Source organism: Neophocaena asiaeorientalis, unplaced genomic scaffold, assembly GCF_003031525.2.
Source record: "Neophocaena asiaeorientalis asiaeorientalis breed wild unplaced genomic scaffold, Neophocaena_asiaeorientalis_V1.1 scaffold134, whole genome shotgun sequence".
Taxonomy (NCBI): domain Eukaryota; kingdom Metazoa; phylum Chordata; class Mammalia; order Artiodactyla; family Phocoenidae; genus Neophocaena; species Neophocaena asiaeorientalis.
This window is the reverse complement of record NW_020185339.1, coordinates 26,912,134-26,927,465: the sequence shown is the minus strand read 5'-3', so window position 1 is coordinate 26,927,465 and position 15,332 is coordinate 26,912,134. Positions and strand designations below refer to the sequence as shown.

Here is a 15,332-nt window from a genome sequence, read left to right as displayed (position 1 = left end):
GGGGGGGGGGGTGGTGAGCAATGCAGGAAAGCGTCAGGACTAGGGCAGGAGGCAAAGAAAGCCTCCATCCCTAGTGAGGGGGAGCCAGACCATCCTGCCTGCCCCCGGGCCGTGTATTGCACCAACAGGCATCCTGAGGCCTGGGGAGGCCCCAAGATGACGGCGCAGGCCCTGCCCTTGAGAAAGGATTAGACTCAGGCCAGGGGTTGAGGAAGGTCTTTTATTACCGTTGTCATCATTACTCTTCAAATCTAGTAAATGAAAACCCAAAATAAGAGAAGACACGCCTCACCCTTTGATTCTTCTCTTCCCCCGTCTCTACGCAAAAGAGTAGAAGCAGCAGTGAAACAATAGTATTGAACCTTCTTTACTGCTACCTGTGACAGTCTTTATTGATCAAAGGTGAATAAAACGGGGGAGACCGGGCTCAGGACATGAAGGCCCTGTGCAGTAGTAGCATGAGACTCAAGTCAAGTGAAGCCACAGCTAAAATGTCCAAGAAAAGACTAGAATGTGATCGTGAGGAGATCTCAGAGGGGGACCAGAGCCCCCAGTGACAGGATGGACAGTCTCAGACAGCTCACACGTGTTGGCTTCTAGGATGGATCTCTACAGGTGGAGCTAAGGGGAAACGTGACAGGGAAGCTATAGCTTTTCCACTGAGTGGAGGGGATTGATTTGTACCAGACCCTGAGGACTGTGGACCCATGATTTCTGTCCCCACTGCCCAGCAGTGAACCTGGATGTCCGTGTGCCTCCATTTTGGAAGGAGAGTCTGCGGGCAGCCTGCCTCTGTCCTTCCTTCTGGGACTGTTCAGAGCAGGCTCCTCTACCGCAGGGCACAGGACCTTTTGTCCACCTCCAGGTTTTTTTTCCCCCATGCTTCAGGGATTCCCTCCCCCCAGCACAGAGCTTCTGCAGTCCACCCTCCTGCATGCAAGAGTGCTCAGACCTTCACATGACAGAGGCTCATCCCCTCATTTGGGAGTTCCAGAGAAAGAAAGGAGTGTTGAGATTCTCTTCACCTGGTGTCTTCCAGTCCTGTAACTCTCCACCTGTGTCTGTGGTGTCAGGGGCTGAAGGGAGAAAAATTTTTGTCCTATAAATTATATAAAGTGTTAACAAGGATGTGGGCAAATTGGACCCCTCATCTACTGCTGGTAGGAATGTAGACTGGTCCGGCCTCTTTGGAAAGCATTTTGGCAATTCCTCAAAAAAATTAAACTTGAGTTACCAATGACCCAGCCATTCCACTCCTAGGTATATACCCAAGGGGAATAAAAACATGTCCACATGAAAACTTGTACACAGATGTTCATAGCAGCATTACTCACAACAGCCAAAGAGTAAAAACAGCACATATGTCCATCAGCTGATGAAGGGCAATCAAAATGTTGGTATAGCCGTAACTAGAACATTATTCATCGATAAAAAGAAAAATGAAGTGCTGAGGGGTGCTGCCATATGGACGAACTTCGAAAACATTATTTTAAGTTAAAGAAGCCAGTCGCCAAGGACCGCATATTACATGATTCCATTTATACTAAATGTCCAGAAGGATTAGACCTGTGGAGATAGAAGATAGATGAGTGGTTGCCAGGACTAGAGGGAGATTGGGAGACTAGAGGGTGACAGCTAGAGGTGTGGGGTTTCTTTGGGGGGTAATGAAAATATTCTCAAATTGTGGTGATGGATGTACGACTCTGAATTGTATTAATAGCTATTGCATTGTACACTTTAAATAGCTGAATTGTGAGGTATGTGAATTACATCTCAAGAACGCTTTTTTAAAGAGAAGAGCCACGTGTAGCAGGGGATAGAGAGAGAGAGAGACAGGGAGCTGATGACGGGCCGCCGCAGGTGGGAGGGCTGCGGAGGGGGGCAGTACCTCCGTGTTGCTCGTTTCCCTTTAGGCACTATAGGCAGCTGCTACCTCTCTTCCAGGCCTTCGAGGACATCTACATTGAGCAGAGGAAGACCATTCGTACCATCCTGGAGTACGCTGACAAAGTCTTCACCTATATCTTCATCCTGGAGATGTTGCTCAAGTGGATAGCCTATGGCTTCGTCAAGTTCTTCACCAATGCCTGGTGCTGGCTGGACTTCCTCATCGTGGCTGTACGTGTCCTGCTTTCTACTTCCCACCCATGCCAACAGGAAAGCAAAAACAGGGACTGTCCTTCCTCTAACGGCTGGAGTTGCCTGGGGCCCAGGGTGTAGGACAAGAGGTAGATAGAGCACTACAGCTCCTTCTGGAGCACTCAGATCGTTACTTTGGAAAGGGACTCTGAAGTCCTGCATTTGCTCCAGGGACTAACTCAGCAGCTCTTTACTCTGGTGGTTTGGCCTAGAAGTTTCAGAGGTTAGGACTGGGCAGAGTCATTGGTGTCAGAGCCTTGTTATTAGGCTGGGAGCAGGAGGATTGTGTCCCCAGGCCAGTGTGATGTCCTCCTCCTGCCGCCAGGAGAGGGCTTAGAGGACGAGGTGGGTGCTGCTGGGACGGAGGTGGTGGTGGGATCTAAGTAGACTCTCTTGCCAACCGTCCCCGGGGACACTCCCATCCACCTCAAGTCTTCATACTAGACTCATCTGAACAAGTCAGACTGTCAGGGCGAGGAGGAGTCACCCCGAAACAAAGCCCGCCCTCTTCCCACACGTCGCATTTCCACAGAGGTGATCAAACTCTTAAGAAATCCTTTTTCCTCCAGGTTTTGAGACCATCTCCACAGCTCAGCGGCCTTCGCCTGCCATGTTATTTTTCAGGGGGGAAGCTGCATCACCTGACACTATTTCTCACCCCACCACGACGACTTGTTCCTTATTGGCTTTTCTAACCATGATGAGTGTTTCTTATTCTGTCTAATCACTAAAGCTTTTTTTCTTTCAGCCAAATCAGCATTTGAATGGGAGTGAATGGGAATTTCAGGAGCAGGGCCCATGGAAACTTCACTTCCTTCTGAGGGCTGAGAAGTGCCAAGAAAGTGGAGTGCTTGGCGGCTGGGTTGATACATTTAGAATATGGGTTTCATTGGCTATACGGTGAACTACGTGTAGAGTGCCTCCGGGATCTAGCATAGAGCAGCAGGGAAGTAACAGGCACCTGGCGTTCTGCTCTGTTAATGCACTCCTTTCCCAACACAGCATCTGCAACTTCCATGGTTTAATGACTCCTTCCAAGAGCTGTCACTATGCTCCTATCTACATTCCCCATTTCAAAAAGCAAGCCTTTGGGAAGATCCCTAAATGAAGTGAGGGGGTCACTGTCTGCCATCCGAGTGAACCGGAGAGGTATCACCCCAGAGTTGCCAGCAAGAGAGCCTCCTAGCCAGAGGTTTCAGCAACCTTGGATGGAAGGGACTCTACCTCTCACAGATGGAAAGCTCGAGTTCTAGGAGCTAAGGAATGGGCTTGGGATAAGGCCCAGAGTACTAAAGTGACACTGGGCCAGCTTGCTTTCTACAGAACAGGGGAAGTGCTCTGGAGTCTTCATTTCACTGTAACTCCTCAGGACCACTTAGAATCAGGTGGGACACCCGTGGGAATCCTAGAAGCCCCTCATCTTCTGGACCTTCCAAGGACTCGGATAGATACGTCCACTGCCACACTTCCAACAGCCCTAGGAAAGCTGTGATTCAGAAACAGCTCTTCCCTACCATGACCTGCCTCCTGTTCGCCCTAACCTCTACTACTCTATTGCTCTTCTCTCTGGGGTGGGCAACCCCAGAATTTGTGAGTATCGATCAAGTATCCCACATTCCTCTGGTACCCAAATAAGCTGCTAAAGGCATTAACGATTCTGCATGTCACCATTTATTTATTTAGCAACTATTTTTAGTACTTTTTATACTAGGTGCCAGGGAAACAAAAAACATGAGAAAGGCATGTAGCCAACTGACAATAATCCTTAAATCCCCCTAGCTTTGGGGAGTTGCTGGATTCTTACATTGCCGTGAGACCTGACACTGGATCCTGAGAATACCTCTGGACCAGTGACTAGTAGACAGGCATAAGTGAAATGCCATTCTCCGTGTGGAATTGTCCCAGAAGCCATAGGGAGTCACGCGACAGGCAGGCATAGTCCCGGCCCCTGGGAAGCTCACACTGGCTTGCAGGGCCACTCTGACCTGATTCCAGGCTGTGGAAATCCAGCATCCCAGGAACAGAGCTTTCCCAGGACCTTCCTTCTGTTTTCTCTGGGACAGAGCAGTGCATCTGTTCTTCATGTCTCATGTCTACGGAGTGTCCGCAACACAAAGCCTCCTGCCAGGTATTGTGGGGGGATACAGAGAGCGGAAGACAAGGTCACTTCTCTCAAAGGACTGCAAAGATGCGACACGTACACAAGTAACCAGTGTGAAGCAGAGTATGCTGGGGGCGGGGGGAGCCCCGGTCCATACCGTGGCTGCACCGTTGGCCACTTTTGAGTTGTGGGCGGAGAATAAGGCTTAGGCTGACACCTGGACATGTGGAACTGTCAGTTTTTGCTGTCCTTTTGGACAAAGTGTCTAGTGCCTTTGGCATTTTAGAACATCCAGCAGGTGTAAATTTTAGGTCCTCATTTTGGAGCATCTCTGAGACTCTCTTCCTCCCATTTCATCCACCGGTGACTTGATATCTGAATCTGTTATTCATCACCATGTTTGTTTCCCTAATGGATTTTCATTCTTCCTTGTTGCCCTTTATAGCTGCTCAGAGCACTTTTTAGGATCACGGGGATGATCTAGACAACTTCCAAGGTTAACTCGCTGTGTTTATAAGCCAGGTGAATTCCCAAACAGAGACAACGTTTTCTTTTGCCCAGGTCCTTGGCTGCACTGGAGATCTTGTCCTGGAAAAGAATTTTGTCATCTTTTCCCAGGGAAATTTACCACATCAGATCCGGAGATTAGCCAGCATATCGGTTCCAGGGATGGGAACTTGCGGAGACCATTCACCTCATCCTGAATTCAGACTGCTGAAACCATTCTCCATTTGAAAATGTTCACATCATTTTGAAAAAGCCACCCAGTGTCTCTCCCTTTTTTTCAATGCCTGAAGCCACAGATACCCTGGATTTTGACTTCCCCTCAACTCCTTTTTTTTTTTTTCAGGTTTGATTCTTTCCTTAATTCTAAACAATGTTCTGATTATGTCCAGTGAGAGTTTAACATGGAGACTCAGCAGATGATAAAATTGCCCCTAACTGTTGAGGAATAACCCAGATAGGATGCTCGCTGATCCTGTCTTGGGTGATCTCGGCCAGATTGATGAGTTGAGCGGCAGACTCTCTCTCAGCACCCCTTAGAGCCAGCCCCTGAATTGGCATCTGTACCTCCTCCACCCTTCCCCCCACTTTAGGTAGGCCTATTTGTTATCAGACAAATTACACACCGCCCCCCGCCCCGAGAAGAACTTGGGTTGTCTTGTCTTGTATGAAACTTAGTTTTTTGCAGTCTTTACCTGGCATAGTTTCACAGGATGAAGTTGACTCAGGTGTTTTGAACTCGTGTATTTGGTTGAGGTAACTTACCTTCAGATGTACCTATAGATTCTTGGGGGTTAAGAGTTGGCTGCACTTGACGATAGTAGGCAAAAGACACCTCCATGGAGAGTCTTCCTGTTAATGGTGGATGGAGGGGAAATGGTTGGTTGGTACTACTGTGTTCTAGATAAGGATTTGGAGGCCCTGTTTTGAACAGAAATTGACCTCTGAGCCACCTACCCTTCAAAGAGCATGAGTGGCCTAATAGGGCAAGCATTTAATTCCAGATTTGCTTCGGATACAGCCCAGGACTCTAGAGGAGAGACCTGCACTAATGGGTTACGAGGACAGGCATAGTTGAAGGTTCACAACCCTTTGAAAAACTGAAACCTTTGAGCCTGCTCATCCATGACCCTCACTAGGGTCATTGACCTGCTACTTCTACCCCTGCTGCTTAGTTATAAATATCTTCATTTAAATTTAAAACAACTTTTTTTTTTTTTTTTTTTTTTGTACAGTTCAGAGATACAGAATCAAAGAAGTAAATCCCTCAGCTAGAGAGAAAAAGCAACAAATGAAACTGAGTTATGGATTGTTGCTTTAAAATGCCAGTTTAGGCCAAGCCGATCTGTAATCACCACTTCCCAGTAGAGGGAATTTAAGAATTGTTGATGGAAACATCTTAACCGATCCCAGAATTTGTGGTGCAATATAAAGGAAAGACTGCTCTAAGAAAGCCAGGAGCCCAAACATTCTAACTAAAGGTATCTGAGGTCTGGTACCCCCTGAAGAGCTACATCTCTCTCCGGTTAGGCCCAGGCAGCCCTAGGTATAGTTAAGGGTCGGCGTGGTTCTGAGACCTCTGGCAGAATGAGGTGAGTTTGCCAGTGGAAGAGCAGGAAAGAATTTGACCGTGACTCTAGGCCCAGAGACCAGACCGCTTCTCCCCAGCATGGCAACATATTCAACTCCAAATTGTTCAGATACCGTAATCCTCTATTGAGATTTTGTCATCCAACCTTCCAGTGAGGGAGGTGACTTATCCATGGGAGAAGGAGCTCTGGCCTGGGAATCAGGCATCTGAGCCTTTAATCCTGGCTCCAGAACTGCCAGTGTGACACCGGGCAAATTCTTGTGTATGGGTCTCAATTTTCCTCATCTATAAATAAAGAATTATTCCAAGAACCCTTCCAGCTGTTATTCTGATGATGAGAGTAATAGAAGATTGTCCTGGAAAGGACAGACCTGAGGCCAGTTCTTTTGGGGCTGTTCTGGAGAGAAAGAATGGGGATTATAAGGGAAAATACGGATTCAGTTGTCCAGACCCACCCAAGCTCTCGTGGCCATGAAGGAGTCATGGTTATAGTTAAAAGATGGAAGGATTGTTGCGGTTCAAAGTGAGAGAATCACTTAAGTGAGTTCCCATGGAGCCAAACCTCCACCAAGAAGTTTCTTCTTTTGGTCCTTTTCTTATTGGGAACTGCAAAGTCAGCTGTGGTACTTATTGAATACGTTTCCTTGTTGATGTAGTAACGCATCCAATTCTCAAATGGTTTCTTGTCAACCAGGAGTAAGAGAGCTTGTCCCTGTTGGAAATCCATGGTGAATGAGCTGAGGAGGGGGCAGCCTGTGTGGAGTGTGTGTATTTATCTGTATTCTTTTCCATAGGTACCATTAAGTTTGTCTGGCTTAATTTAATGGGAACTTCGGGGACCTGCAGAGACTGTAAAGGGCGAGGGTAAGGTTTTTGTCATCTGTTCAGGCTCCTCTCCTTCCAATGGAACTTCCTCATTCTCCCTCCCCCTTCAGCCTCTTCCCTTTGCCAACTTGTATGTCTGTTCTACTGCCCTCTCTCCGCGTTCTCTTCCCTTTGTGTTTTTTCTTCTGCCTCTCAACCACCTTTCCTTCCAGGTCGTTTGAGTCCAAGTTGAAGTAGGCAGCTGGTGTTACCCACTTCCTCTTCCTGGGGGGGCGGGGCCCAACCTGTATAATCAGTGCTAGGGGCTTTATTCTAACACTCTGGAACCTCTGTTTTCTTTTTCTTGTTTTTTTTTCTTTTGTTTCCTTTTTTTGTTTTTGTTTTTCTCTTCTGTTTCCGTGTAGGTCTCTTTAGTCAGCCTTATAGCTAATGCCCTGGGCTACTCGGAACTAGGTGCCATAAAGTCCCTTAGGACCCTAAGAGCTTTGAGACCCTTAAGAGCCTTATCACGATTTGAAGGGATGAGGGTAAGATACTAAGAGCAGCTGATCCTTCTGCATGCCAGTGGAAACTGTCTAAGCATGCTAGAACTGATCACGTGGTGGAAAGATCATTCACACACGAACTCTGGATGCAGCTGCTGATTTGATCCTCCACTCTTTCTCCCCCGCACCTGCCCCAAGGGCAGTCGCGTTTAGCTGCCTCATCACATTAATACTGGCCCCACCCCCAACGACATGCCATCGCAGAACATGTTAACATTGGCTATTCTCATCTGGCCTGGCTTATCTGTAGCACTTTGGGGCGGCTTTCTGGGCTGTTGATTTAATAGGGAGAATCACCAGGTGCAAAGAAGGGGAATTGTCACCCACAGACCCACTGAAAAGCAGAGGCCGCAGGCAGGGAGAGTGCAGTGTAGGGGCGTCAGCCAGGTGAGGACTGCGGCCTTGGAGTCACTGCGAAAGCGGCCGAGAAGGGGCTTGAAGACGGGATGGCAGGCCTGGAACTGGGGACGGAGCAGAATTTGGCATGGCCCTGGGAAAAGAAATGCTTTTCTTTCTGTTCTGATTCCTCTTATTGCACCTTGTTGTTCTCAGCCCAGTCCCGTAAGGACTGGCAGCCTCTGTCTGATAGCAAAGCTTTCCTCCTCACCCCCTACCCCTCTGCCCACGCTATATGGTCCCCTGTCCTAACACTGTCAAAATAACAGCCAGGTACGATGCTAGGTGACTATCAGCTAGTTCTCCTGAAATTTCTCAACACCTGCTATTCCTGCTTTGGCGATAGCTCCACCCAAATCCAAACAGTGCAGGGTGCTGTCACCCTGCCAACTATAGAAATAAGGCTCCCTCTTTTGGTGCCTTTTTGCTGTCTCTCTTGGTTTAAAAAAATTGTGTGTGTGTGCACGTGTGCGTGCGCGAGCATACACAGACACACAGACACGCAAGTCCGTGAAATCAAATGGACCGCTGGCTTTTGGTGGTAATGGTCGTCCTCTGGTAATCAGAGAGGTCTGTTATACTCAACGAGACCAAGAAAACTCATTTTAATTCGGATGTTGAATACATGCAGGAGAGCAAACCAGAGGCTACGTTTTTAAACGTGCAGGTATCAGAATGCAGGAATAAAAGTTAAACTGTTGGGGTAGTTCACTGCTCAGAGAAACGAGGTACCGGGACAGCGTTGCTTCGTTCAGTCCTCATCCGTGGGTTCCTGGCCACTGTTTCGTGAAGCCACCCACATCTGTACAGGAAGACGAAAATTTCGCTGGGACTTGGGAATTTTATTATTTTAGTTTATCCAGACAAACGCTTTCTGCAAGAAGTGTGCATTTCTCCTGTAGCACAGTCACAGTTTGGTTTACTAAATAGAAGCTTTATGCAACCCACCTGAAACCATCTGCAGGAAGGTCAGTTCCACAGCAGCATAAATCTATTTTAATTTAAGAAACAAAACTTGGGATTCTAAATCTTTCTCCCACAGGTAAGAGAGGTTTCAGAATGTGTGCAATCAGGTCGTTGTTATGCTCGAGCTAAATGTAAGGGGAAGTATATTGCAGAGGGCTCAGTGTTTTAGGGGGCCATGGTGTCACTGAAAACAGGATTTAAATGCTCTTCCCTCCTCTCCCACCTTCCCACTTTTTTTTTTGTCCGTACGTGGGCCTCTCACTACCGCGGCCTCTCCCGTTGCGGAGCACAGGCTCCGGACGCGCAGGCTCAGCGGCCATGGCTCACGGGCCCAGCTGCTCCGCGGCATGTGGGATCTTCCCGGACCGGGGCACGAACCCGTGTTCCCTGCATCGGCAGGCGGACTCTCAACCACTGCACCACCAGGGAAGCCCACCTTCCCACTTTTTTCAGAAAGGGTTAGTTAAAATTTTTAAATAAGTCCTACTAGTTTTGTTATAAAGTTGATCATCCGTTTTGGTGACTGAAAACCGAAGATAATAATTGCAAGATTGTACCTAAACTCAGTAGCCTGTGATCCTCCACATGCCCCAGGAGGGGTCCTGGAACTCCTGAAAGGAGACTGGTAGTACCCAAAGAAAGCCCAAAAAAAGATGCCCAACTGACACTGCTACTGACTTTCTCCATCTGGGTGCCCATTACTGCCAGTCCCAACCTGTGGCAGAGGCAGTCCTCCCTGACCAGCTGCCACCAGTTGGCTCACGAGCGAATTACGTGAATTGTCTGAACACAGGAGTGCTTCTGGTGGCCACACCTCTTCCCTTTAGCTCCTCCTTCTTTCCTCACCTTTACGGGACTCGCAGTTTCCATTCCCTCAACACTTTTACTTGTCAACTTTCAAGTAGTTGAGGAGCCCAGAGGTCTGGAATGGGTGACCAGAAGAGCAGACACTTTTATTTGAAAAGCATTAGTAAAGGTTTTCTCAAATGAGATAATAAGGGCAGGAACAAGTTTGAACCCAAAGCCGGGCTTTCAAACAGTAAACATTCAGTAAGGAAAACTATGGTAAATGATGTCACCTCCTTTGGTTGGCTCCAGTCAGCGACAGCACGGCCACTTCTGGTTGGGCCGGAGGTGAAAACTCAGGACCCATTCCTTTCCTGCAGTTCCCCAGCCCTTCTGTGCAAGAAGGGAGGAGTGAATTTGCCCCAACAATGAACAGAATTAGGGACCTACGTTTTCCTTGAACGTTACTCTTCTGCAGGGCTGTGTTTTTCATTTCTTGGTTTGGGTCCTTGTGTGTGCCAACACTTGCATAATCTTAAGAGATTATCCCCTTAGAAAATTTTAAACAAGACATCTTTACAAACTGAATACCATCGATGCAGATGGGCTCAACTGTCACTGTGCTGCTCCGGTGAGAGGTTCAGACCTTCGCTTGAGAGGGAACGTAAGGCCCTAGCCTGTCCTGGGACACTGGCTTCAGTCTCTTCCTCAAACCAAAGAGCAGAACACTGAAACACTCATGCTGTCGGCAAAGGAATGCTGAACGTAGTTCTTTGCTTTTCTCTCCTCCATAGTAATCTTCATTTAAGGATTTTGCTGTGCTGTTAAATTTTTGAGGGTACAGAATAGTAATGCTGTGAAACATGCATGCATTTTTGTTGATTGTCAGTATATAGTTGTCCATTAAAGCCATGTTCCCTCTGCCAGATATTAAAAGCTATTTGACAGATTTTATAGTATTTAATGAGCAATAACGTTCTAGGCGTTACAGAGAAGACAAAAATGCGGAAAGAATTAGTACCCATTGGAATTTTCTCATCAAATGAGATTTCTCTCAACTGCTAAATATAAACTTCCATTGCAAAAAGTAACTCTATAGGTTGCTAGCTTTGAGTAATATTTCTATACCTAACTTTTAACAATAATGAATTTCTTCATAATTAAAGGTGACACGGAATAACTTGAGTTATTAGGGAGCAGAAGGGGAGATCCACTTTATTATGTAACTATCCATGGAAACTTAAATTATCATTTATATATATGTCTATAGTGTAAGAGTTCCAAATAAGAAAGCATGGTTTCTTGCTCTTTGGTTGCTGAGAATATTAGCTAATGTTCACAACAAGGAAGAGTTATTAGTAAATTTCATCAGCTGTTTTCTGTTTTATTCATGAAGTGAAGCTAAGAAGTTTTTCTTTTGGTTATAATGAAAGTACATTTCATTATAAGTGAAAGTGCATTTACATCTCACAAGTACATTGGATTTTATAGGATTTTTATGTCACATATATCAGAGAACGAGGCCCAGTCAATACTTCTGTGTACTGATTCCTTTGAGCATATCTACGAGTTTAAAAGTGCAAAGAGATTTCTTAGTCAATTAGCTAATTATTCTTCCCTGCTGGAAATATTACCCCATATTTAACTGTAACACACAGACACTATGTAGGACAGGTTAGACTAGGTTAAGGTAGTCAGAAGAATTCCTAGAGGAGGTATACTCTGAACTGATACAGAAAGCAAGATTTCTAGGTTTCAAATCTTCTGGGGCCAACTTCTGTATTGCATACTTGTGACGGTCTAATAGAAGGTCACGCTCTCTCACCTGAGCGCTGCTGCAAAATGCTGTCACATAGACTTGAGCTTTTGAAACTTTACATAACCTACTCCCTTAACTTGTGAGAAATAAATTATCCCATTTGTGGGTCATCTTCCTTTTGCCTATTCTTTTGCACATTTCGTTGCCTGGAAGTACTCCCACCAAAGGGTAGGCAACTGTAGAAAGAGGAGGTAAAATTCGTATCTGATCACCTGACAAATTTGGTAACATAAATTAATAATATGAATATCATTCTCCACAGTAACATTGGGGAGTTCCCAGATTTCAGGTATTCTGGCTTTCCTTGCTCAAAGTAACGAACAATGGAAGTATAATTATTTTATACCAATGACAGAGCTATTACATCTAGAAGAGATTTCTTGGTCTACGAATTAAGAAATAACTACCTCTCAATCTAAAGGCCTTCATACATGAATTGGAGAAACACAAAACTAATATTTTAATCTGAGGGAGAGTGACTCCTTAGCAGAATATCGTTGCCTTTTTTATATAGGACAGAACAGACAGCTCTTCTCAGCCACGTGTTCCGATGAGTGACATTACAATCTAAGGCCAAAACAGAAGATGAGGAAAACCTGGTCCCAAATCGGGCTCAAATTAGAGCCCAGAGCTGCCCCCTGGTGTTCCTTCTACAGCACGGCCCTTTAGGCCGTTTCCATGCCGTGCTAGTTGGCAGCGTGTCCTCTCTCTTCCCTGCACTGAAAAGCGGATGGAGGAGGGTGGTGATGCTTGCCACCTCCTCCTAACAAAACATTAGAAGACTTTGTTTATATCCAGGGTCTTTATTTTAACTCCACTTATCCTCCTAGGATACTAGAAAAAGGAAGAAACATGCTTCCCATTTTAGGGTCACCTTTCTGGGCCTCAGCAGTCCCGCTAAAGACCACAGCCAGTGAGAATCAGGGAAGAAATGAACACCAGCTTTGCTTTCTGCCCCACCACCTGAAATGCTATTTTTGTAAAGCACTTTGAACTCCTCTAGTGAAAACTGCTGCCGCAGTGGAAGTGTTGTCTAGCTATTCTCATCTACAGTGTGAAGCAAAATCAAAGTTAAAAACAACACAGAAACTTTAATTCCTGAGGGAGCTCCTTTCCCTTGGCTTTTTTTCACTCCCGAGCTTACTGTAGTCAGTGATTTTTAACAATATGCCAGTTTTGGGGCTTCAAGACCAGTGATCTAACCCAAAATTCTCCCCAAAAAAACAAATTATTCCTTTTTCTAATAATACGTCGTGAAGAGTTGAGTCAAACCCCAGATTGAGCAGAGAGACACCAGCATTAGCCAAGCAGAGGGCGACTCGGGTCTAGAAGCCTGCAAAGTCAGAAAGAAAAAAAAAGCCTGAAGAAGAATAATGAATCTTGCATGAAAAACACAACCATTCAGATTTTATTTTATACTGTTTGGTAGAGGGAATATAGCTTTTTTTTTTTCTTGAGCCTGCAAAAAATGCATGCTCAGCTCTTGCCTGAAATAAGATAACTGGCCTTGCACAGTCATAAAAGAGACTCTATGTACCGTTGAGTGAATCACTGCTAACCCCACAGGGGAGTTCTCTGTGATTTTGAACCACCTCACCTTGCTTTGCAGAGGGGGAATGTCTGTCGAAAGGCAACTAGTGAGCTTGAAATCACTCAGATTTTCCCATGGGGGGGGCATATTTTATGAGTTGGTGAGAAGGGACACTAGACGATGAAATAATTTTTTCGGTCCCAGGTTGATGCCTAGGAGAGAGACCTAGGTCAACTTGGGCGGGGGAATTTGTGTTCAATGAAATAAATATGTAACTTTTAGAATTCCTCAAAATATATTTCATAGATATACAAAATTTTGGTCCTGCGTATGGATCTGTTTGGTTACCCTAATTCCAAAGGGAACATAACGTTTCCATAGTCAGAACAAGCCACAAAGTGTCATTCCCCTCCTGGAAATCAAAAGAGTGTGCGTGCCTGTACTTCTTCCCGACACTCAGCAACCTCCCCCTTCCAATGCAGGTGGTGGTGAATGCCTTGGTGGGCGCCATCCCCTCCATCATGAATGTGCTGCTGGTATGTCTCATCTTCTGGCTGATTTTCAGCATCATGGGAGTTAACCTGTTTGCCGGAAAGTACCACTACTGCTTTAATGAGTCTTCTGAAATCCGATTTGAAATTGAAGATGTCAACAATAAAACTGAGTGTGAAAAGCTCATGGAGGGGAACAATACAGAAATCAGATGGAAGAACGTGAAGATCAACTTTGACAACGTCGGGGCAGGATATCTGGCGCTTCTTCAAGTGGTAAGGATCGTTCTCCGTCCTATGAAATCCAGAAAGCTAGCAGAAATCTCACTTGGTTCCTTCTCAACCCTGCGTCCAGAATCAGGATCGCTGTTAATAGGTCAGGGGACAATGTCATTTCCCAAACCAGTTCCAGGGAGACACCTTTCCTGAGTACTCTGACATCTCCAAAACCTCAGCCAAGGGAATCTGTCACTGTGCTCAAGAGTTCTGCTTATCAACAAATAAGGATTCCTGCAGCATAATAAAGTTGCAGAGAGATCACCGTCTCTCTCCATGACAGAGTATGTAGTTAAAGAGAAAGAAAAAACAAAGTAGGTAAGTGCATAGACCAAAAAAAAAAAAAAATCGATAGAGCAGAACAATCCCACGTAACAGCTACACTAGAGTTAACTAGATATGACAACGTGACGGTGCTATGATGCCGCTACTCATGTCAGCTCAACCCCAGAGAAAGGCCTCAAGTTAATGTATCACGGTAAACAGTGAAGCATTCCGTCATGTCTGGTTTTCTCTTCCTCTTTGGTCGATTATTTGGAGAGTTTGACAAGACGGTAGAGTACAATGAAAGCTCCTAGTCTTTGGACTCAAACAGATGTAGGTTTGAGCCACACTCTGGTATTTACTGGATATGTAACCCTGGACAAATTACTAAACCTCTCTGAGTCTATTTCTTCATCTGTTAAATTTGACTAATCATACCTTGCATGGTAGTTAAGAGGATTCATGATAACTTATTAACATTTCTTAGCACGATGCCTGGCCCATAGCAGTGCTTAATTCACGGTGTTTGCTATTACGTTTCTTCATTACTATTACAACTGTCCCTATGTCATCGAGTTGCTGGGAGTATTAAACGTGACAATGCAGGTGAAGCTCTCAACTCGGCCTTGTGTGTAGTAAGCACTTACTGTTAGCTCGTAGGAATTAATGGGATGAGCAGTGGTTTATCCCACTCCAGAGCTCTTTAGCTCTTCTCTCCCAGTTCAAGAAATTGGACCCACAGATTGAACCTAAATTGGAGCAGCTCCAGGAAACCAGTGCACACCAGCCAGCCAAACATTGTATTGAGTCCCCACCACGGGCAAGGCACCGTGCTTGGGCAGTACCAGAGCCATCAGATGAATAAAGAACTGCCCAGGCCCTGAAAAAAACTGAGAATCTGGTTGAGTAAATAAAACATAGAATGAAAGGAAAACATGGAGACTGTTAAACTGGTGACCCATATTAGTTTCCAAAATCAGGTTAGGTGTAGTCGGAGAATTGGGAAGGGGCTGCCTAGGATGAAGCCACTGTTGTATCTTAGTAGGGGGAAAGTTCTGACCTTGTTTTTTTTTTAATGCAGCTGTTAATTTTTAAGAC

At 45.6% G+C, this 15,332-nt stretch overlaps 1 protein-coding gene across 1 annotated transcript in view; it reads left to right on the top strand.

Annotated features, from left to right (window-relative positions):
• The window catches only part of SCN8A (sodium voltage-gated channel alpha subunit 8), a 129,343-nt gene that overhangs the window by 102,919 nt on the left and 11,092 nt on the right, over positions 1 to 15,332 (top strand). Inside the window, exons 20-22 of the mRNA XM_024736644.1 lie at positions 1,945 to 2,118; positions 7,565 to 7,687; positions 13,686 to 13,970. Of these exons, the coding sequence (XP_024592412.1) occupies positions 1,945 to 2,118; positions 7,565 to 7,687; positions 13,686 to 13,970 (582 nt within the window). The remainder of the gene's footprint in view (positions 1 to 1,944; positions 2,119 to 7,564; positions 7,688 to 13,685; positions 13,971 to 15,332) is intronic.